At 50.5% G+C, this 15397-nt stretch overlaps 1 protein-coding gene across 6 annotated transcripts; it reads right to left on the bottom strand.

Moving 5' to 3' along the window:
- Nucleotides 1–2534: 2534 nt before the first annotated feature.
- On the bottom strand, nt 2535–14883 carry PFKFB2 (6-phosphofructo-2-kinase/fructose-2,6-biphosphatase 2). 6 transcript variants are annotated; one of them, XR_005953979.1, is made up of 16 exons: nt 13970–14883; nt 13784–13880; nt 13389–13455; nt 13180–13254; nt 13014–13070; nt 12462–12586; nt 11818–12025; nt 11500–11646; nt 9923–10027; nt 8907–9036; nt 7869–7931; nt 7308–7381; nt 5748–5966; nt 5153–5216; nt 4690–4745; nt 2535–4132 (listed from the first exon to the last, which is right to left on the bottom strand). XR_005953979.1 is itself a non-coding variant. In XM_041422554.1 (16 exons), exons 1-15 carry the CDS (start codon nt 14221–14223, stop codon nt 5190–5192), a joined length of 1530 nt encoding a protein of 509 aa, XP_041278488.1. In that variant the 5' UTR covers nt 14224–14883; the 3' UTR covers nt 2535–4132; nt 5153–5189. The 6 variants fall into 6 exon arrangements, 5 of the variants coding, with proteins under 5 accessions (XP_041278488.1, XP_041278486.1, XP_041278485.1 ...); XM_041422554.1 differs by lacking the exon at nt 4690–4745 and having other exon boundaries at nt 13970–14095; nt 14214–14883; XM_041422552.1 differs by lacking the exon at nt 4690–4745 and having other exon boundaries at nt 13970–14095; nt 14678–14883.
- Between the last annotated feature and the right edge of the window lie 514 nt (nt 14884–15397).

The raw sequence follows: 15397 nt of genomic DNA, 5'->3' as shown, positions 1-15397 counted from the left end.
GGTTGGAGATTGTTTATCCAGTGTGGTTGGTGATTGTTTCATTGGTTTCATGTAAATTGTTTTTGCATATTGGCCAATTACAGCCAAGCTCTGTCAAGGTTCTGGAAAGAGTCACGACTTTTCATTATTATCTTTTAGCCTTCTGTCAGTATCCTTTCTGTATTCTTCAGTACAGTTTAGTTTAGTATTCATTAATATAATATAGATCATAAAATAATAAATTAGCCTCCTGAGAACACGGAGTCAGATTCATCATTCCTTCATCTGGGAACCCTGCAAATACAAGACTCAGGGGAGCTGCTTCACCCCAGGGCAAGGCCACCCTGAGTTCATCCCCTGTGGCCTCAGGAAGCCATGGCCAGCATTCCAAAAGGGGTTTCTGCAGCCAGCCCCACCCAAGCCATGGGAGCAGCCCCAGCTGGAGCTCAGCAGCTCACGAGGGCCCGGGAGCACCACTTGGAGCTGAACACGCAGAGAATTCCAGAATTTGCTTGGAAAGGACCTTAAAGCTCAGTTCCACGGAAACCCTGAGATCCTGACCTCCAGGAAAAACACCCTTAAAACTGAGGAGAGAAGGGGAACAGCAGTAGGGTTTAAGAGCTCCCATTTTCAACTCAGATTCCCAAAGCAGAGGACGCCTGCCCACCCCTGCAGCCCCTCTTCCTCCAAACACATCCCAGAGACTCCCCGAGCTCCTCAGAAAACCAGCACACAGTGGAGAGTTAGAGCAAACAATGGAAAAGAACAGAGGGCATTATCTGTGTTTTTTTAAAGTCTCTTTATTGTAAATAAACACTGACAGAGATTTATGCTCAAGTGCACAGAGCACACAACGCACAGCACGAGCTGACAGACACTGCAGCTTTTAAACATTAAAAAAAACACACTTAGAAGGCAGCAGAGCAGGAAAGTTCACAAGCAGCTGGGTAAGATCCCTCTCACCAAACACTCCAGGCAGAGCTGCAGTGCAAACAGAGCAGGGGGACAGCAGGGGGACAAGCAGGGGTGGCACTGGCACTGCTCACCCAGAGCCCTCAGAGGGGCACGGGGTGAGGCTTGGGGACACCCCAGGGTGGCTCTGGCCAGGCTGGTGCTGGTGCCTCTCCTCCCTCAGTTCCCCCTTGGCAGCCAGGCCAGGCTGGGTTTGAGTGTCACCCACCCCAGCTGCTGGGAAGGGGACACCAGGCAGAGGTGACAGCTCTGAGGTCACAGCCAGGGTACACAGACCAGTCAGCCAGGCTGGGTTGAACTCTTGTCCCCCATTTTGCAGTTTTTCCCAGAGATGGAGCAGTTTTTAGCTTCTTTTTCTCTGCAGTGACACACAGGGGCAGGCAGGTCCCACTGGAGGGGACAGCAGCCAGCTCCACCTGTGCTGCTTGGAACGGGAGCACAGAAAGTCAGGGGGTCACAAAACCCCTCCAGTGCTGGGGAAATGCTCAGGAAGGTGCCAGGCTCACATCCACACCTCCAAATCTACCTCCAAACCCACCTCTGATCCCACTGACAGCACGAGCTGGGCATGTGGAGGTGAGTTTGGAGGTGGATTTGGAGGTGTGGAGGTGGGTTTGGAGGTGTGGAGGTGAATTTGGAGGTGTGGAGGTGGATTTGGAGGTGGGGTTGGAGGTGGGTTTGGACGTTTGGAGGTGGATTTGGAGGTTTGGAGGTGGATTTGGAGGTGTGGATGTGAGCCTGACATCTTCCTGAGCATTTCCCCAGCACTTGGGGGGGGTTTGTGACCCCCTGACTTTCTGTGCTCCCGTTCCAAGCAGCACAGGTGGAGCTGGCTGCTGTCCCCTCCAGTGGGACCTGCCTGCCCCTGTGTGTCCCTGCTGAGCTGTCCCACCAAAACCACCTCAAAACCCCCGGTTGTGCAATGTTTGTTTGTTCTGGGGTGTTTGCACGGCCAGTGCCAAGGAAATCAGGTGGTTTCAAGGAAATCCCTGGCACAGGGAGCTGCCAGGAGATGCCCACTGGCATCACCCCAGCCCTGCAGCCCCGAGGGCTCAGCAGGACCCTCAGGGATCTGCTCCCAAATCTGCTGCTGCTCTGCCCCAGACATCTTTGCTTTAAACCTTCTCAAGGCTAAAATGCAGGAGGAAAAAGCTTTAATTAAAGCACTGAGGCACAAACACTGCAGAGAAGGATTAAATTCCATCCCACAGCCCCAAAAGGGACCCCCAGCCACTGACCCAAACTGCAAAACACCTGATTTTCAGCAGTGATTAAAAAAAACCCTCACAACCACCAACAACACATCAACAGCAACATTCACAAATCCCAGCAGGTAAAAATATATATTTTTGTCTCCTTACAATCATTTACTGCTCAGTGACATGAACTTCATGAACTCTTCAGCAAGTTATCCCAGCATTTTTGTGCGTAAACATCCTACAGTGCATTTTCCACTCCTTTTTCCACAGAGCAGGAGGGGTTTGGTCAGAGCAGCCAGCCTGACAAGGACGGGTTTGTGCGTTCAGAGCACTTTGGAGTGTGGCAGTGAGGACTGCCATAGAAATCTCTTCCTTCAACATTTCTTTTTTTTTTTTTTTTCTAGTTTATTTCTAAGCACAAAAAGATTTAAAACTGAAAACCAGACCTGGGTGGTGAAACCCTGAGGAGAAAAACTATTAAAAACTCAATTTCTCACCACCAAATTTCACCCCTCTGTGGCACAATCGCTTTAGATCAACAGATTTTTCTGCTCCTCAGAAATCCTGAGGGGTCCAGATTTGTGCCTTGGTCCTCTCCATCTCAGTTTTATCAAATTACAGCTCTGGGAGTGTTTAAAACAACCAAGTTTGAGCTCAAAATACCCAAGTTAAACCTCAAGCTCTGGGGTTGCTGAGCTCCTCCACAGCCAGGGCACAGTTTCCCTGCTGTGGGTATATCCAACATTTATTTACACATTTAAAATAAGCAACTTCTGGGGCCCAGAAATGCTCAGAGAAATCCTGGAGTCACCTGGAACAGCAGGTCCAGAACAGCCTCCTGCTCTGTACCAAAATGTTCCTTTCTTCACCCAACCTGAGGGTGCTGCCCTTATTGCAAGAACAGCTGGAGTGGGGTAAAATGGAGTTTGGCAAAATGCAAGTCAAGACTTGTGGGAGAGAACTGAGAATTTGGGGTTTGGTGGGGATTTAAGGGAAGGATTTAAGTTAAGACACAGAGCTGCACCAAACTCTACAACAGCTTAAAACTATGAAAGGCAGCACTGGGAACATTCACAGCTTATTCATAGGCAAGTTAAAAGCTTCCTGTGGGCCTAAAATTTGATGTAAAATAAAACTTTTAAAAATCTTGTGCTTCCTACAAACCATGCCCCTGCTGGTCTCAGCCATGCTCCCATTTTCTGGGGTAAATGGATAAAACACCGGCAAAATGCAGGAAAAATGAGTGAGAGGATGGAGTTTAGGTAGGGAGGAGAAGCTAAAATAGGGCTTGAGGTGGGATTTAAAGCACTGGGAGCTGTGCTGCCTCCAGAGAGGGGCAGGAGGGTTTATTCCCATCTGTCCCTCACAGGAGGCAGCCCGTGGGATGGATGTGCTGACCTGGGTGTCACATCCAAGCAGAAGCCTGGAACGAGCATCCAAGCAAAAAGGAACTGGCTCAGATTGGGGGATTCACACCAGCACTCAAGGAGGGAAAGTCAAGCCCTACCTGGAGCTCCCTGGGTGGCTGAAAACCAGAAAAAAAAATTGAGTTTGAACTTGGAAATAACTTGGAAATGGAGAAATAAAACCTCGGGGGTTTGGCCTGGAAATGCCTTTTCTGAAGGAAAGCTGCCTCAGTGAGCAAAAACATGACTATTTTGTCCTCCCACTGTGGTTAATTTTGGCACCTGGCCAGGAGGAAAGACGTGGGACACTATTCCAACACCCGGCGATGCGCTGGCTTAGGAGCGTTCAAAGCAGCTTGGAAAAATCTCCACAGGAAATCTTCTCCAGCCCCGTGGACAGACATTGCAGCATTTGGAAAGAAAAGACACAGACAGGCTCTAAAATCACAGTTCAAGGCAAGTACTGGCCAGGGTGGCTCACGGCGCCCCAGGGATGCTCCAGTCCCGGAGTCCTGGAATTCCCAGCTGGATCCAAGGGGAAAGCAGGAACCCCTACACTGCTCAAGCGGCCATTCTCTGCAGGGAAGAGAGGAACAGGACAGGTCACAGCAGGGAAGGCAGGACAGGGTAAAGCTGGAGGCAGCTCAGCTCTTGGAGAGGTGAGTCCAGCCCCATGGAACTGCTGCCCATGGCAGGAACCACCTGAGGATTTGCTTCATCCCTTCCACCCCAGAACACCAATGTGGGAAATGGGTGTAGTGGGACCCACGAGGGGTAATTTTAGGTGATTGGCTTTAAGGCATTTACAGCATGGTGTGGCAAAAAGCTGATAAGCCAAAGAATGCTTATAATGTAATTAGGAAATAATTGGCTTCTGATCGTGATGGTGCATTGTCTCACCCTTCTCATGAGACTGAAAATGGAATAAAAGTTTTTAAAACACCCGTCAGTTGCCCCATCTCTGGGTCAGAAAAGGGCACTGTCTGACACACAAAGACCTGTTTCACTCTTTACATCACCCTTCAGCCTCCTGCCAAGCCCCCCTGAAGGGTTTTCCCATCTCAGCCTGAGCCCACACAAGCTCAGGAGGAAGGAGGCAGGTTGGTTACTCAGCGTTGCTCACTTTTATTTACCTTCTCCATGGGGAATCACACTGCCAGAACCACCCAAGAAGCATCACAGTGACCACCTTGCAAATTAACCACAATAAGTACTCAGAGCTTTGACAAAACTCCTTCCTCTGCCTCACTCAGGGCCCAACAGACACCAGGAACACACTCAGACAGTGAAAAACAAAGATAAATCCACGATGCAGTGACTCCTGAGAGCAGCAATGCCACCACACCTTGTCCTGGGACACAGCTGGGACCTGCCCTGCTCAGAGCCATCCCATGTCCCAGTCCAGGGATGGAGCAAGCTGGGCTAAAACCACAATTTGCATTAGCCAGCACAAGCACAAGCCCAGCTGGAGCCCCTGGATCAGCAGGCTCAGCCCCCACTGAGGTCCCCCAGAATGTCAGCACAAGATTCATGGCTTTGTGTTTGCTCAGAGTGGTTTCCATGCAACACAAATCAAGAGAAATCCGACTTACTAACCCCAAAGAGAGCACACCCAAGCTGCTTGCAGTGGTACTCAGAGGCAAGCATTTCCCTCTGGAGGCTGCAAAGGAAACAGAGAAGCACAGCAGGGCTCGTGGTGCATTTTAAAGGAGACTGAAATAGGAAAAGCAGCAAAGCAAATGAGGAGGAGTGAAGCAGCCCCGAAATTCCCTGTTAGCCCAGGGCAGGTTTGTGTCGCAGCAGGAGGTGACAGAAGGCAGGGACAGCACTTGGCTGCAGTAAAAGAGTGGGACAAAGAGGGTATTTGTAATTTTTCCAATCAGGTTTTAGCCCAGAAGCAAAATCCTACCCAGAATTAAACCCCCTGCCAAATCCCTGTGGCACTGATGGAAACCTGCGTGGAGCCCAACTCTGACAGACTGGCACCACAACTCCAGCTGGATGGGGGGGATTTTGGTGTGTTGGGGTTGGTTTTGAAGGGGCTTCCCAGCTGTTTTTTTGTCCTTAATCCAATCCAGGCTGGCTAATTTCCATGCAGAAACAGAGCCCCTGCTCAAGATCCTGGGCAGGGTCTGCATTTCGGAGAGGACCCCGGTGATGGTGGGGAGGGGGAGCAGAGGGAAGGTACCACCTGGACAGTGACTTCCAGCTGTGGCTGCTCAGCCCCTTCTCGAGCTTCCAGGGATGGGAAAGGCCCTCGAGCTTCCAGGGATGGGAGAGGCCCCAGCAGGTGGAGGGGTTTGCTGCCCAGGCTGTGGTGCCGCGGGCGCTTTACGGTGTCGGCGCTGGCCCGCGGGGTAAAGCTGTTCCTCCTCATCCTCACAGGGCTCTGCCTGCTGGGGAGGTCGTGCTGATCCCACACAGAGGGAATCACCAGGAATGAAAAGGGGGAACCACAGTTTAAAGCCACGTCACACACCTCCAGCACCCCACCCTGAGTGACCCCGCATCGGGCTGTGCCTTCCCCAGCCCTGCACCAGCTTGGGAAACAACTTCATCCATTTTGGAGACAACTGGAAAGTCATTTTTCAGCAGTTTTACTTCCCTTTGGGACTTTTGTTTTGCTTAGGTGGCTCTGTATGTTTTTTTATTTTGGTGTTTTTTGTTTTGTTTTTTTTCTCTCTGCACGATCAATTTAGGGGGAAAAAGGAAGAAGCAAATAGAAAACTCTCCATTCTTCCTGTTCCTTCTGCCCCAAAGCAGCTGTGTAACCCAAGCAAAGCAAAGAACAGAAGCAGCCTCCAAGTGGGCAGCAGTGATTTCCATGCAGGGGTCACAGAGAAGTTGGAAAAGTGATAAATCCCAGAGTGGTTTGGGTTGGAAGAACCTTTAAACATCAACTAATCCAACCCCTGGCGAGCAGGGACATGCTGGATCCACACAATTCATGCCCAATGTCCTCAGTTTGGCATCTGGCAGCTCCACAAAGCCTCCAGCCACAGCTGCAGGTTCCCAGTTTCCCCAGTCCCTCAGAATAACCAGATCCCAGCCCAAGGGATCTTCACAAACTACAACAGAAAGCCTAAATGGACAAAACCTAAAATCAGCTGCACTCAGAGCTCCTGTGAGCCAGCAGAGCTGGTCTGTGCTCTCTAATTGGGGGAATTAATTAGAGGCAGTCACTGAGGGTTTCCCTGGCAGTCTCTTTGGAAAACAGGGTTTGCAAATCAAGGCCCTCAGAGGTCAGCAGCTCCCCCAGATTCAGGAGGTGGTCACAAGGTGGATGGTCAACAGCAACTTAAATAATGGCAGAGAGAGGATTTCAGAAAGAGAAAACTTCATCAAGACAAGGAGAAAAATCCACTTTAACCCTTTTACCAAGTTTTTTGAAACTACCAAAAAGCACCAGCAACAAACATTGCATTGAAAACTGAGAACAAGACCTGGAGTTTAAATCTTATGCCCAAAATTTCCCCGTTCTGCTCCCTACAACAGCTCTGAAAAACATCCCCCCTGGCCTGGGAAGCACTAATGCACCTTGAAATTAATTCTGCTTTTGGGTGTTATTTCTGAAGAGAATCCTTCTGCTCAATGAAAGGCACCAGGCAGTTCCAGCAAGTGTTTAAGAGGGTTTGTGACTTACTCTGGAAAAGGTGGAGCCAGAAAACTTATTCACAGGCAAGTCAAAAGCTTGGTGTGGGACTAAAATTTGGTGTAAAATAAAGAAAACTTGGGGTGCAGCAAAACTTACTAAATTGTGAGAGGGTTTTTCCCGGTGGGTGTTCACTGCTTCCACATCCAGGGTAATTGTCTCCACTTTGCAGCCTTCACCCAAGAGAAAGAGAGGTTTATATGAATAATTTATTTAAAAAACAGCAGGGAAATGAACAGGAATAAATTTCTGATTTATAAAAATAACCCAGCTCATAAATCCACAGTTCCCCCCACGGCCAGAATTTTACACTTGGTGGTTTTTAAGTGTGAGAGCACAGCCCTGAGTCCTTTGGGCTGCACAGAAAAGCCAGTTTTAACTGACTGCACCCCAAGTCTGGAGGCACAGCCTTCCTCACCCACAGAGAAAATCCAATTGTTTAAAAGAGAGGCCAGGGGAGAAGACCCTGCACCTCCAGAACCCTTTTCTGTGTTAACCCTTTATATGTTAACCAGGAAATAACCTCTTTATGCATTACCAGAAGCTTCTAGAGCATGGCCAGGTGCTGCCACACACGGACCCAAACGTGCCCCTAACATCCCCACACACAAACCAGGAGAGGAATTAAAACTAAAAAATGAAAATAAAGCAGGTATTTACCATAGGCAACAGGTGTGAGCTTGAGGATGGTGTGGAGGGGGCAGCGCAGGTAGGGCAGCTCATCTAGGACACAGAAAGGTGGTCTGGGGTCACCTGGGATGCCACAGCCCCCCTGCCCCCTCCCCAGCCCCACAGCAGCAGTGGGATGTCCCCACTCCTCACAGAGGGGTTGGACTAAACCCTTTTAAGGGTCCTTTCAACCCAAACCGTGCCAGGATTGCATGGAATTGTCCTGGGAGTGAGAGCCTGGGGATGGCACCCAGACAGTCACTGCTGGCAGCCTGAAAATACAGGAAACCAAAACACAGGAGCTGGAAATGGGAGTGGAGGCCAGGCTGGCTCAGGGCACTGCTGGGTTAGGGGTTGGACTCCAGCCTCCAAAAGGGCTTTTCCAACCCCAATAATTCCATAATTCCATTTCCAGTGCTCAGGGCCAGCCAGAGGAAACCTCACCAGTGGCACATGGCTGGGAAAGCACCTCAGCAACAGCTGCCATGGGCCCACAGGAGACTTATTCTGAGCTGTATGTAAAAGTTCATGAAGTTTGTTAGAAGTTTATTAATGCCATTAAAAGTTTTATGAAGCTCTAGTGCCACTCACTGGAGCTTGCAGCAGACTGGAACCTTCCAGGTGTGTGTGCTGTGCAAGAAATCAGCATTTCCCTGGGGTGGAGCACTCCTGCCAACCCTTCCAGGCCACTGAGGCTCTTTGATTCATCAGAAAATGATGAATTTTTATTTTTCTTTGCATTAAAAACCAGTCCTTTACACATTCTGTAAGCACTGCTGCTGAAAAGAGCTCCAAAACAACATCTGGGCAGCAAAACACATCCCCAGGGAGCTCCCTGCACTGCTGCAGTGCAAGGGTTAAAGCACTGCTGAAACATTTCCTTTCCTCCTTTTTTAAACAGCTTGTTAAAAAAAATACCTTGTTAAAAAAAAAAAAAATTTAAAAAAATCTACACAATCATTCCAAACCACCCTCCCAAAAACCCCGTGAGGGGAAGCAGGGAGAGGAGCCATCCCTTTATTTTTGTACCTGCACTCTTGTCAAGAAAATAAGCCACGAGACACCTCATAACAGCCTGGTGGGAGATAACCAGGACGTTGCCTTGCCTCTCCAGCTCCATAATTACTGGCTCCAGGCGCTGCACCAAGTCCTGGTAGGACTGGAAAACCAAACAGGAATTGGTCAAGGGGTTGTGTAAACACAGGGTTAAACAGAGGTGGCAATTAACAGCGTCACATTCAGGGAAATATCAGTTAAAAGCAGCAGAAAGTTAAAGGAGGTTATGGGTCATGTGGTAAAAATAGTGAAAAAAAAAAAAAAAAAAGACCCAAAAAAAGGCAAGAGCAGAAAGTGAAATTCAGTGTCAGAACCTCAGACCGTGGGAGGGCTCAGAGTACTGGGAACTCAGTGAGTGCAGTCAGGAAAAAACCAAATAAAATAGTAAATGATTCATTTAAACAGGTTGTGAGGTAAAGCCAGCAATGACTCCAGGCCACACCCAGGGTAATTTTGTTCCCCAGATGGTTTCTCAGTGACAATTCAGGCCTGGGATGCAGAAACCCCCTGATGGTGTCTGAGGGCAGCACAGCAAGAGGCCAAATTAATGCATGGAAAAGCATCATCTGCACACCCCAATAAGGGAAATCAAGAAACATTTCCCCCAAAAGAGAACTGGGGATCCTAATGCTTTCATCAGGATGAAAATTTGCAATTGTGCATTCAAATATTGGCAGAATAACCTCAAAGTGAGTCAGTTTTAACTCAATCCCATAAATGTTTGTTTCACTGCATTGTGCGTTGTTGTTTCTTTGGGTCCTCACCTCTCCTCCAGGATAACAATAAAGATATTTCTCCTGATCCCCAGTGAGGGAAATCAAGAAACATTTCCCTCAGAAGAGAACTGGGGATCCTAATGCTTTAATAAGGATGAAAATTTGCAATTTTGCATACAGATATTGGCAGAATAACCTCAATGTGAGTCAGTTTTAACTCCAACCCCACACATAAAAGATTGTTTCATTGCTGTTGTTTTTTAGGGTCCTCACCTCCCCTCCAGGATAACGATAAAGGTATTTCTCCTGATCCCTCATGGCAAACTCTTCTGGATACTTGGCTTCAATTTCTGCATAGGTCATTTCTTCACAGACCCCCTGAGGGAAGGAAAAACTGGTTACCACAAACCTCATTTCATCAGAGGGCAAACAAAGAGGGAAGGAAAAGCAGAGGCTGAGATCAGGGTTCCCTTTATGGCATGGAAATTTTAGGTGTTGCATCTGACCCAGCCCTGCCCCCAGCTGTGGTTCCAGGGTGGTTTGGAGAGGCTGGGCTTTGGTTTTATCTCAGAACTAAAAAGGATGACATCCCTGGTGTTTGCCAGGGATGAAAAATGAGCCCTTGCTTCCCCAGCAACCACCCTGCAATTTCCTGAGAGAATCAGAGTGGGAGCAGCAACCTTTGCCCAGCCAGGAGGGTGTGACAGATGTCTGGGATGTTCAGTGTTCTTTTCCTCCTCCACACCACCTGGAATGTCCCAGCAAGACCTGGCAGCTCTGAACACTCCCAGCCCTCCACCCAACCACCCCAAACCCCATCCTGGAAGGCTGAGGTCTGTGATACAAAAACATGGCTGTAAATCAACTGAAATTGTGGGGGTTTTGTTTGTTTTTCCTACTTTTGTTGGGGTTAAGATTGAAGGCACTTGGGATGACAGTTCATGTTTAGAGTTAGGTGTTTATTGTTCCTTATTAGTGCTACAGCCTTACAGCCATAAGTTCTGTAGTCTTTTATTAGTAAGGTATAAAATAGTAAATTATTTTTTGTTATAAGGTTTTTTAAGGCTAAACTATTTAATTAAGAAATTATACCTAGATTATTTTCCTTTTTAATCCACTAACTGATCTCTCAAAGCCCACAGTGTGGACTTTTCTATTTAATTATAAAATACCACCCAAACCCATGAAGAAGAAGGAAGAAGAAGGTAAAGAAGAACAACCTGTCTCTGCCCTAAAACCTCCATCTTGCTTCATATTTATTACTATATTCTAAAACCCTAAACTCTAAATTTTCCACCCTGTGACATTACCCACTTCTAACCAACTACACACCCATAATCCCCGTACTATTAATCAATTCTGGAAGCCTTCTCCACAGCCCCAGGTTAAATGTAGTGTTCTCTTGTGGGTCCATGCCTTTCAGCACAGAAAGTTTAAAATTCTCAGCTCCAACATAAATCAGCTGGGTTTATGGTGATTAATTTGGCTTTAAACATTACTCCCCACCCAAACCCATGAAGAAGAAGGTAAAGAACAACAACCTGTCTCTGCCCTAAAACCTCCACCTTGCTTCACATTTATTACTATATTCTGAAACCCTAAACTTTAAGTTTTCTACTCTGTGACACTGCACACTTCTGACCAACTCCACACCCACAATCCCAGTGCTATTAATCAGTTCTGGAAGCCTTCTCCACAGCCTCAGGTCAAATGCAGTGCTCTGCACAGAAGGCTGAAAATCCTCAGCATCCAGGATTCCAACATAAATCAAGGTTTATGGGGATTAATTTGGTTTTAAACATTATTCCCCACCTAGAAAAGCTGAGGTTTTTAAGCAGCCTGTCACTCACAGCATCGATCTCGTTGAGGATCTTCCACTGCTCGTAGAGCACCCCCAGGGACTCTGCTGTCTGGATTGTCCTCTTCAGCTGGCTCGTCCACACCTTCAGGTCCACGATCTCCTGCTCCTCAATGAACTTCTTCAGTGCCTGGGAAAACTGGGCAGAAAAACCCCAGGGAGGTTAGGAGTCCCACAACAAGCACAGAACCTGAGAAACACCAAAGCTAAAGCTTAAGGCATCATCTGTATCAAGTAACCACTCCAAGGCACCAGCCCTGGCTCCCACGGCACAGGCAGAGCCCCCAGGGGCTGCTGGGCACACACATACCTGCTTCCCCCTGGCTGAGAGCCCAGAGTCCCCACCAATCCTGCCCACGAGGTTGTACTCGCTCTCCCCGTGCCGGCAGAGGTAGATGGTGCGTGGCTGGACGTGGATGTTCATCAGGTAATAGACAATTTTACTCTGGATGTAGTCCTGCACTCGGTTGACCAGGAACCGCTGGCCCACATTGATCACTTTAATGAAGGAAAGGTCTCTGGAGTGGACATAAAATAAGAACACCCACATGGGTGGTTTGAAAAATGAGGCATGAGCACCCGGGGGTGTCACCCAGCTACTGCTCCTCTAGGAAAGGCTCTGAACTGCTGGGCTTAAAAATCCTTCCCTGGGAAGGTGGGCACAGGGTGGCTGCCCCTGGATCCCTGGAAGTGACCAAGGCCAGGCTGGACAGGGTTTGGAGCAGCCTGGGATAGTGGAAGGTGTCCCTGCCCATGGCTCTTAGGGATGGGCTTTGAGATCCCTTCCAACCCAAACCATCCTGTGATTCTGCAGCACACAGAGAAAAACCCCTTCAAATCTCACTTGGGACCTGTGATTCACCTGCACACAGCCACACCTGGGGAGAGCAGAGGTGTTGGAGCATCCTGACAGCAAAGCAGCTCATGTGCCCAAGGACAAAGGGATTTGCTTACTTGTCATAAGCATCCGGGTCCAGAGGCTGGTAGGTGACCTTGTAGCACTCAATCCTCTTCAGGAAATCGTCCATGACATTCTCCCTGTGCCTCTCTGGGTAGTCAGGGCTGGAAACTTTCACCTCCTGCCCAACAGACATTGTGAGTTAAGCAAACTCAAGAGGGAACAAAAGATGAATAACATTCCCCCCCTTTTGAAACAGATCCGCATTGTTTAACGCTGCCCTGAGGAAAAACCTGCTCCTGGAGAGGAAACAAAGGGCGACTCTTAAGGCGCTGAAGTGGCTGGCCCTGACAGACTCCGCTGGCTCAGAGCTCTGCCCTCCCTCCCTCGCCAGGACAGCGCTCCAAGGTCACCCATTCCCGGCTCCACTCGATTTCCACATTCTCACGTAACGGCATCTCTGGCTTTTAATAAACCTGCAAATCCCAGCTGCTTATTCCACAGGTGAAACGTGAGAGGGAGGCGTTTGCAGAGATTCCCCAGGAGCTCCCTGAGCCCATGACCTTGCAGCAAGAGCCCAAGATGAGCCCGGGAAGGGCAGCACGCACCAGGATATTGGCAGCGATGACCTCTGGATCATCACAGACAGACTCCACGAAAAACACCTAGGGAGGAGGCAAGGAAGCACATTTCAGAGTCAAACTCCTGTGCCAGGGAGCCACAGTGACTGCAAACTAAACACACAGTTAATCACACACACAATTAAAGCACTACCTTGAAAGCATTTTCCTTAGCAAAATTTAAGATCAGGTCCCGGCGCTCCCGAGTCGTGTTGGTCGCATCAAACACCTGGCAGAAAATGAGGAAGGAGCACTGAGCAAGTTTATCTTCAGACTTTTTAAACCCCAAATCAGGTCCCTCAACACTCCAGGCAGCTTTGAACTGCCCTGACATAAGACTATTTTTAGTGCAGAGGATCTTACAGCTATTTGCCCGCACTCCTCCAAGAGATAAGACTTCACATCTTCCAGAGCCACCAGGGCACAGCGTCTGCAGGACAGAAATAGGGATGGTCACAGCTGATGGAAAGCATTCCCACAGCAAAGCTTCTGAGCCAGCAGGGAGGGATTCAAACACCCCTGAATTGCCCTAAGAGCCCCAGAGATCTTGGGGCACCTCCACTGTGACGCGACCCTTGCAGCCCCTGAGCTTTGTGCCAGCCCCAAACTCCCACACAGGATCCCTGCACAGGCTGTGCTGTTCCTTCTCCCTTCCCCAGGGACTCCGGGTTATTTTCTGCTCCTCACACACACAGCCTGCCAAGACAGCAGTGCCCCCAGCCCTGCAGGGACCCACCCAGCCCGTGCCAGGGGCTCACTTGCGGATTTCCATGGCCTCCTTGTTGTCGTGCCTGAAGAAGTCGTAGGACTTGTAGGACTTCACCGCCTCGCGCCGATACACCCCTAAATTAAACACTTCACACAGAGGAGAGGAGAGGGTGAGGGCGTTCCACTGGCAGGTGTCACAGCACGGGGCAGGGATGTCCCCCCACACACACACCCACCTTTGGTGGGCACCCCGATCCAGTTGAGGTAGCGGGTGAGCTTTTTGGACATGTAGGTCTTGCCCCTCGCAGGCAGCCCAATCATCACGATCAGCGTCGGGGAGTTGGTCATGTAAGAAGCCCATGCTGCAGAAAACAACCAACAAAAAACAACCCAAAACCACCCCAAAACAGCATCAGGGGTGCTGCAGAGCATAAAGTGAGACCCAGCACAGCGTCACCCCATCTCCCGGGGATAAAGCACCTCCGTGCATCCCAGGACGGGCTCGCCGTGTGTCCCTGTCGTTAATGAGCGGCTGTGATCACTCCGTGCTCTCCAGGTGTTTGCTAATGAGGCGGACCGGCAGCACCGCTGCCTAATGGGGCTTGCAGTGTTAACAGCACTCACCGCCCGGGCAGCGCCGTCAAGGGCGAACGAAAGATGTTTTTAACAAAACGGTCACGTTCTCCGAGCGAACAGCCCGAGCAAGCTCCCGAAACGCCGGCGGAGGGGCGGATTTGGGGCGAAAAGCACGGGAGGGGGATGGATGCAGCAGCCGGGGGCTGGGGACAGGGGAACGGCGGGAGGGGACAGGCAGCAGGACGGGGACCCGCCAGCTTCGGGGGCAACGCGCGCAGCCCCGTCCCCCTCCCGTTACTGGCTCCGCTTCTCTGCGGGCACGGAGCGCGCCCCCCTCCCTTCAGCACCGCAGCACCGGGGATACTCACAGCACTGCTTCTCGCCGGCCCGGCCCCGCGGGGCCCCGCCGCAGCCCCGCAGCGCCACCGACATGGCTCCGCGCCGCCGCTCCGCGCCCCGCCGCGCGCCGCGCGCCCAGCATGCAAACCGGCGGAGCTCGCGCGCGGCGGAGCGGGGAACGGAAACCGCGTCCGGGCACCGCACACGCGGGAAAAGGGGAGCGGCGGGGCGGGAAAACGGGCCCGCGTCACGCGCGCGGCGGCGCGCGCTGTATGCAGATGAGAGCGGGAGGGAGGGGCAGCCGCGCGCTGTATGCAAATGAGACCGGGAGGGAGGGAGAGCCGCGCGCTGTATGCAAATGAGACCGGGAGGGAGGGAGAGCCGCGTGCTGTATGCAAATGAGACGGGAGGGAGGGAGAGCCGCGCGCTGTATGCAAATGAGACCGGGAGGGAGGGAGAGCCGCGTGCTGTATGTAAATAAACTGGGAGGGCGGGGCAGCCGCGCGTTGTATGCAAATGAAACAGGGAGGGCAGAGCAACCGCGATCTGTATGCAAATGAGAGCGAAAGGGCGGTGGGCGGGCCGAGAGGGGAACGGGAGCACGCGCGCGATGCAAATGAGATGGGACGCACAGAGCTCGCGCCTCTATGCAAATTCAGGCGGGCTATGCAAATCAAATGGGAGGTAATCATCGGGGAAGAGAGGGGACGGGAACTCACGGCGACATCTCGCGTTATGCAAATGAGATA

Source organism: Onychostruthus taczanowskii, unplaced genomic scaffold (assembly GCF_017590055.1).
Source record: "Onychostruthus taczanowskii isolate IOZ18803 unplaced genomic scaffold, ASM1759005v1 scaffold74, whole genome shotgun sequence".
NCBI classification, from domain to species: Eukaryota; Metazoa; Chordata; class Aves; order Passeriformes; family Passeridae; genus Onychostruthus; species Onychostruthus taczanowskii.
This window is presented reverse-complemented; position numbering and strand designations above follow the sequence as displayed.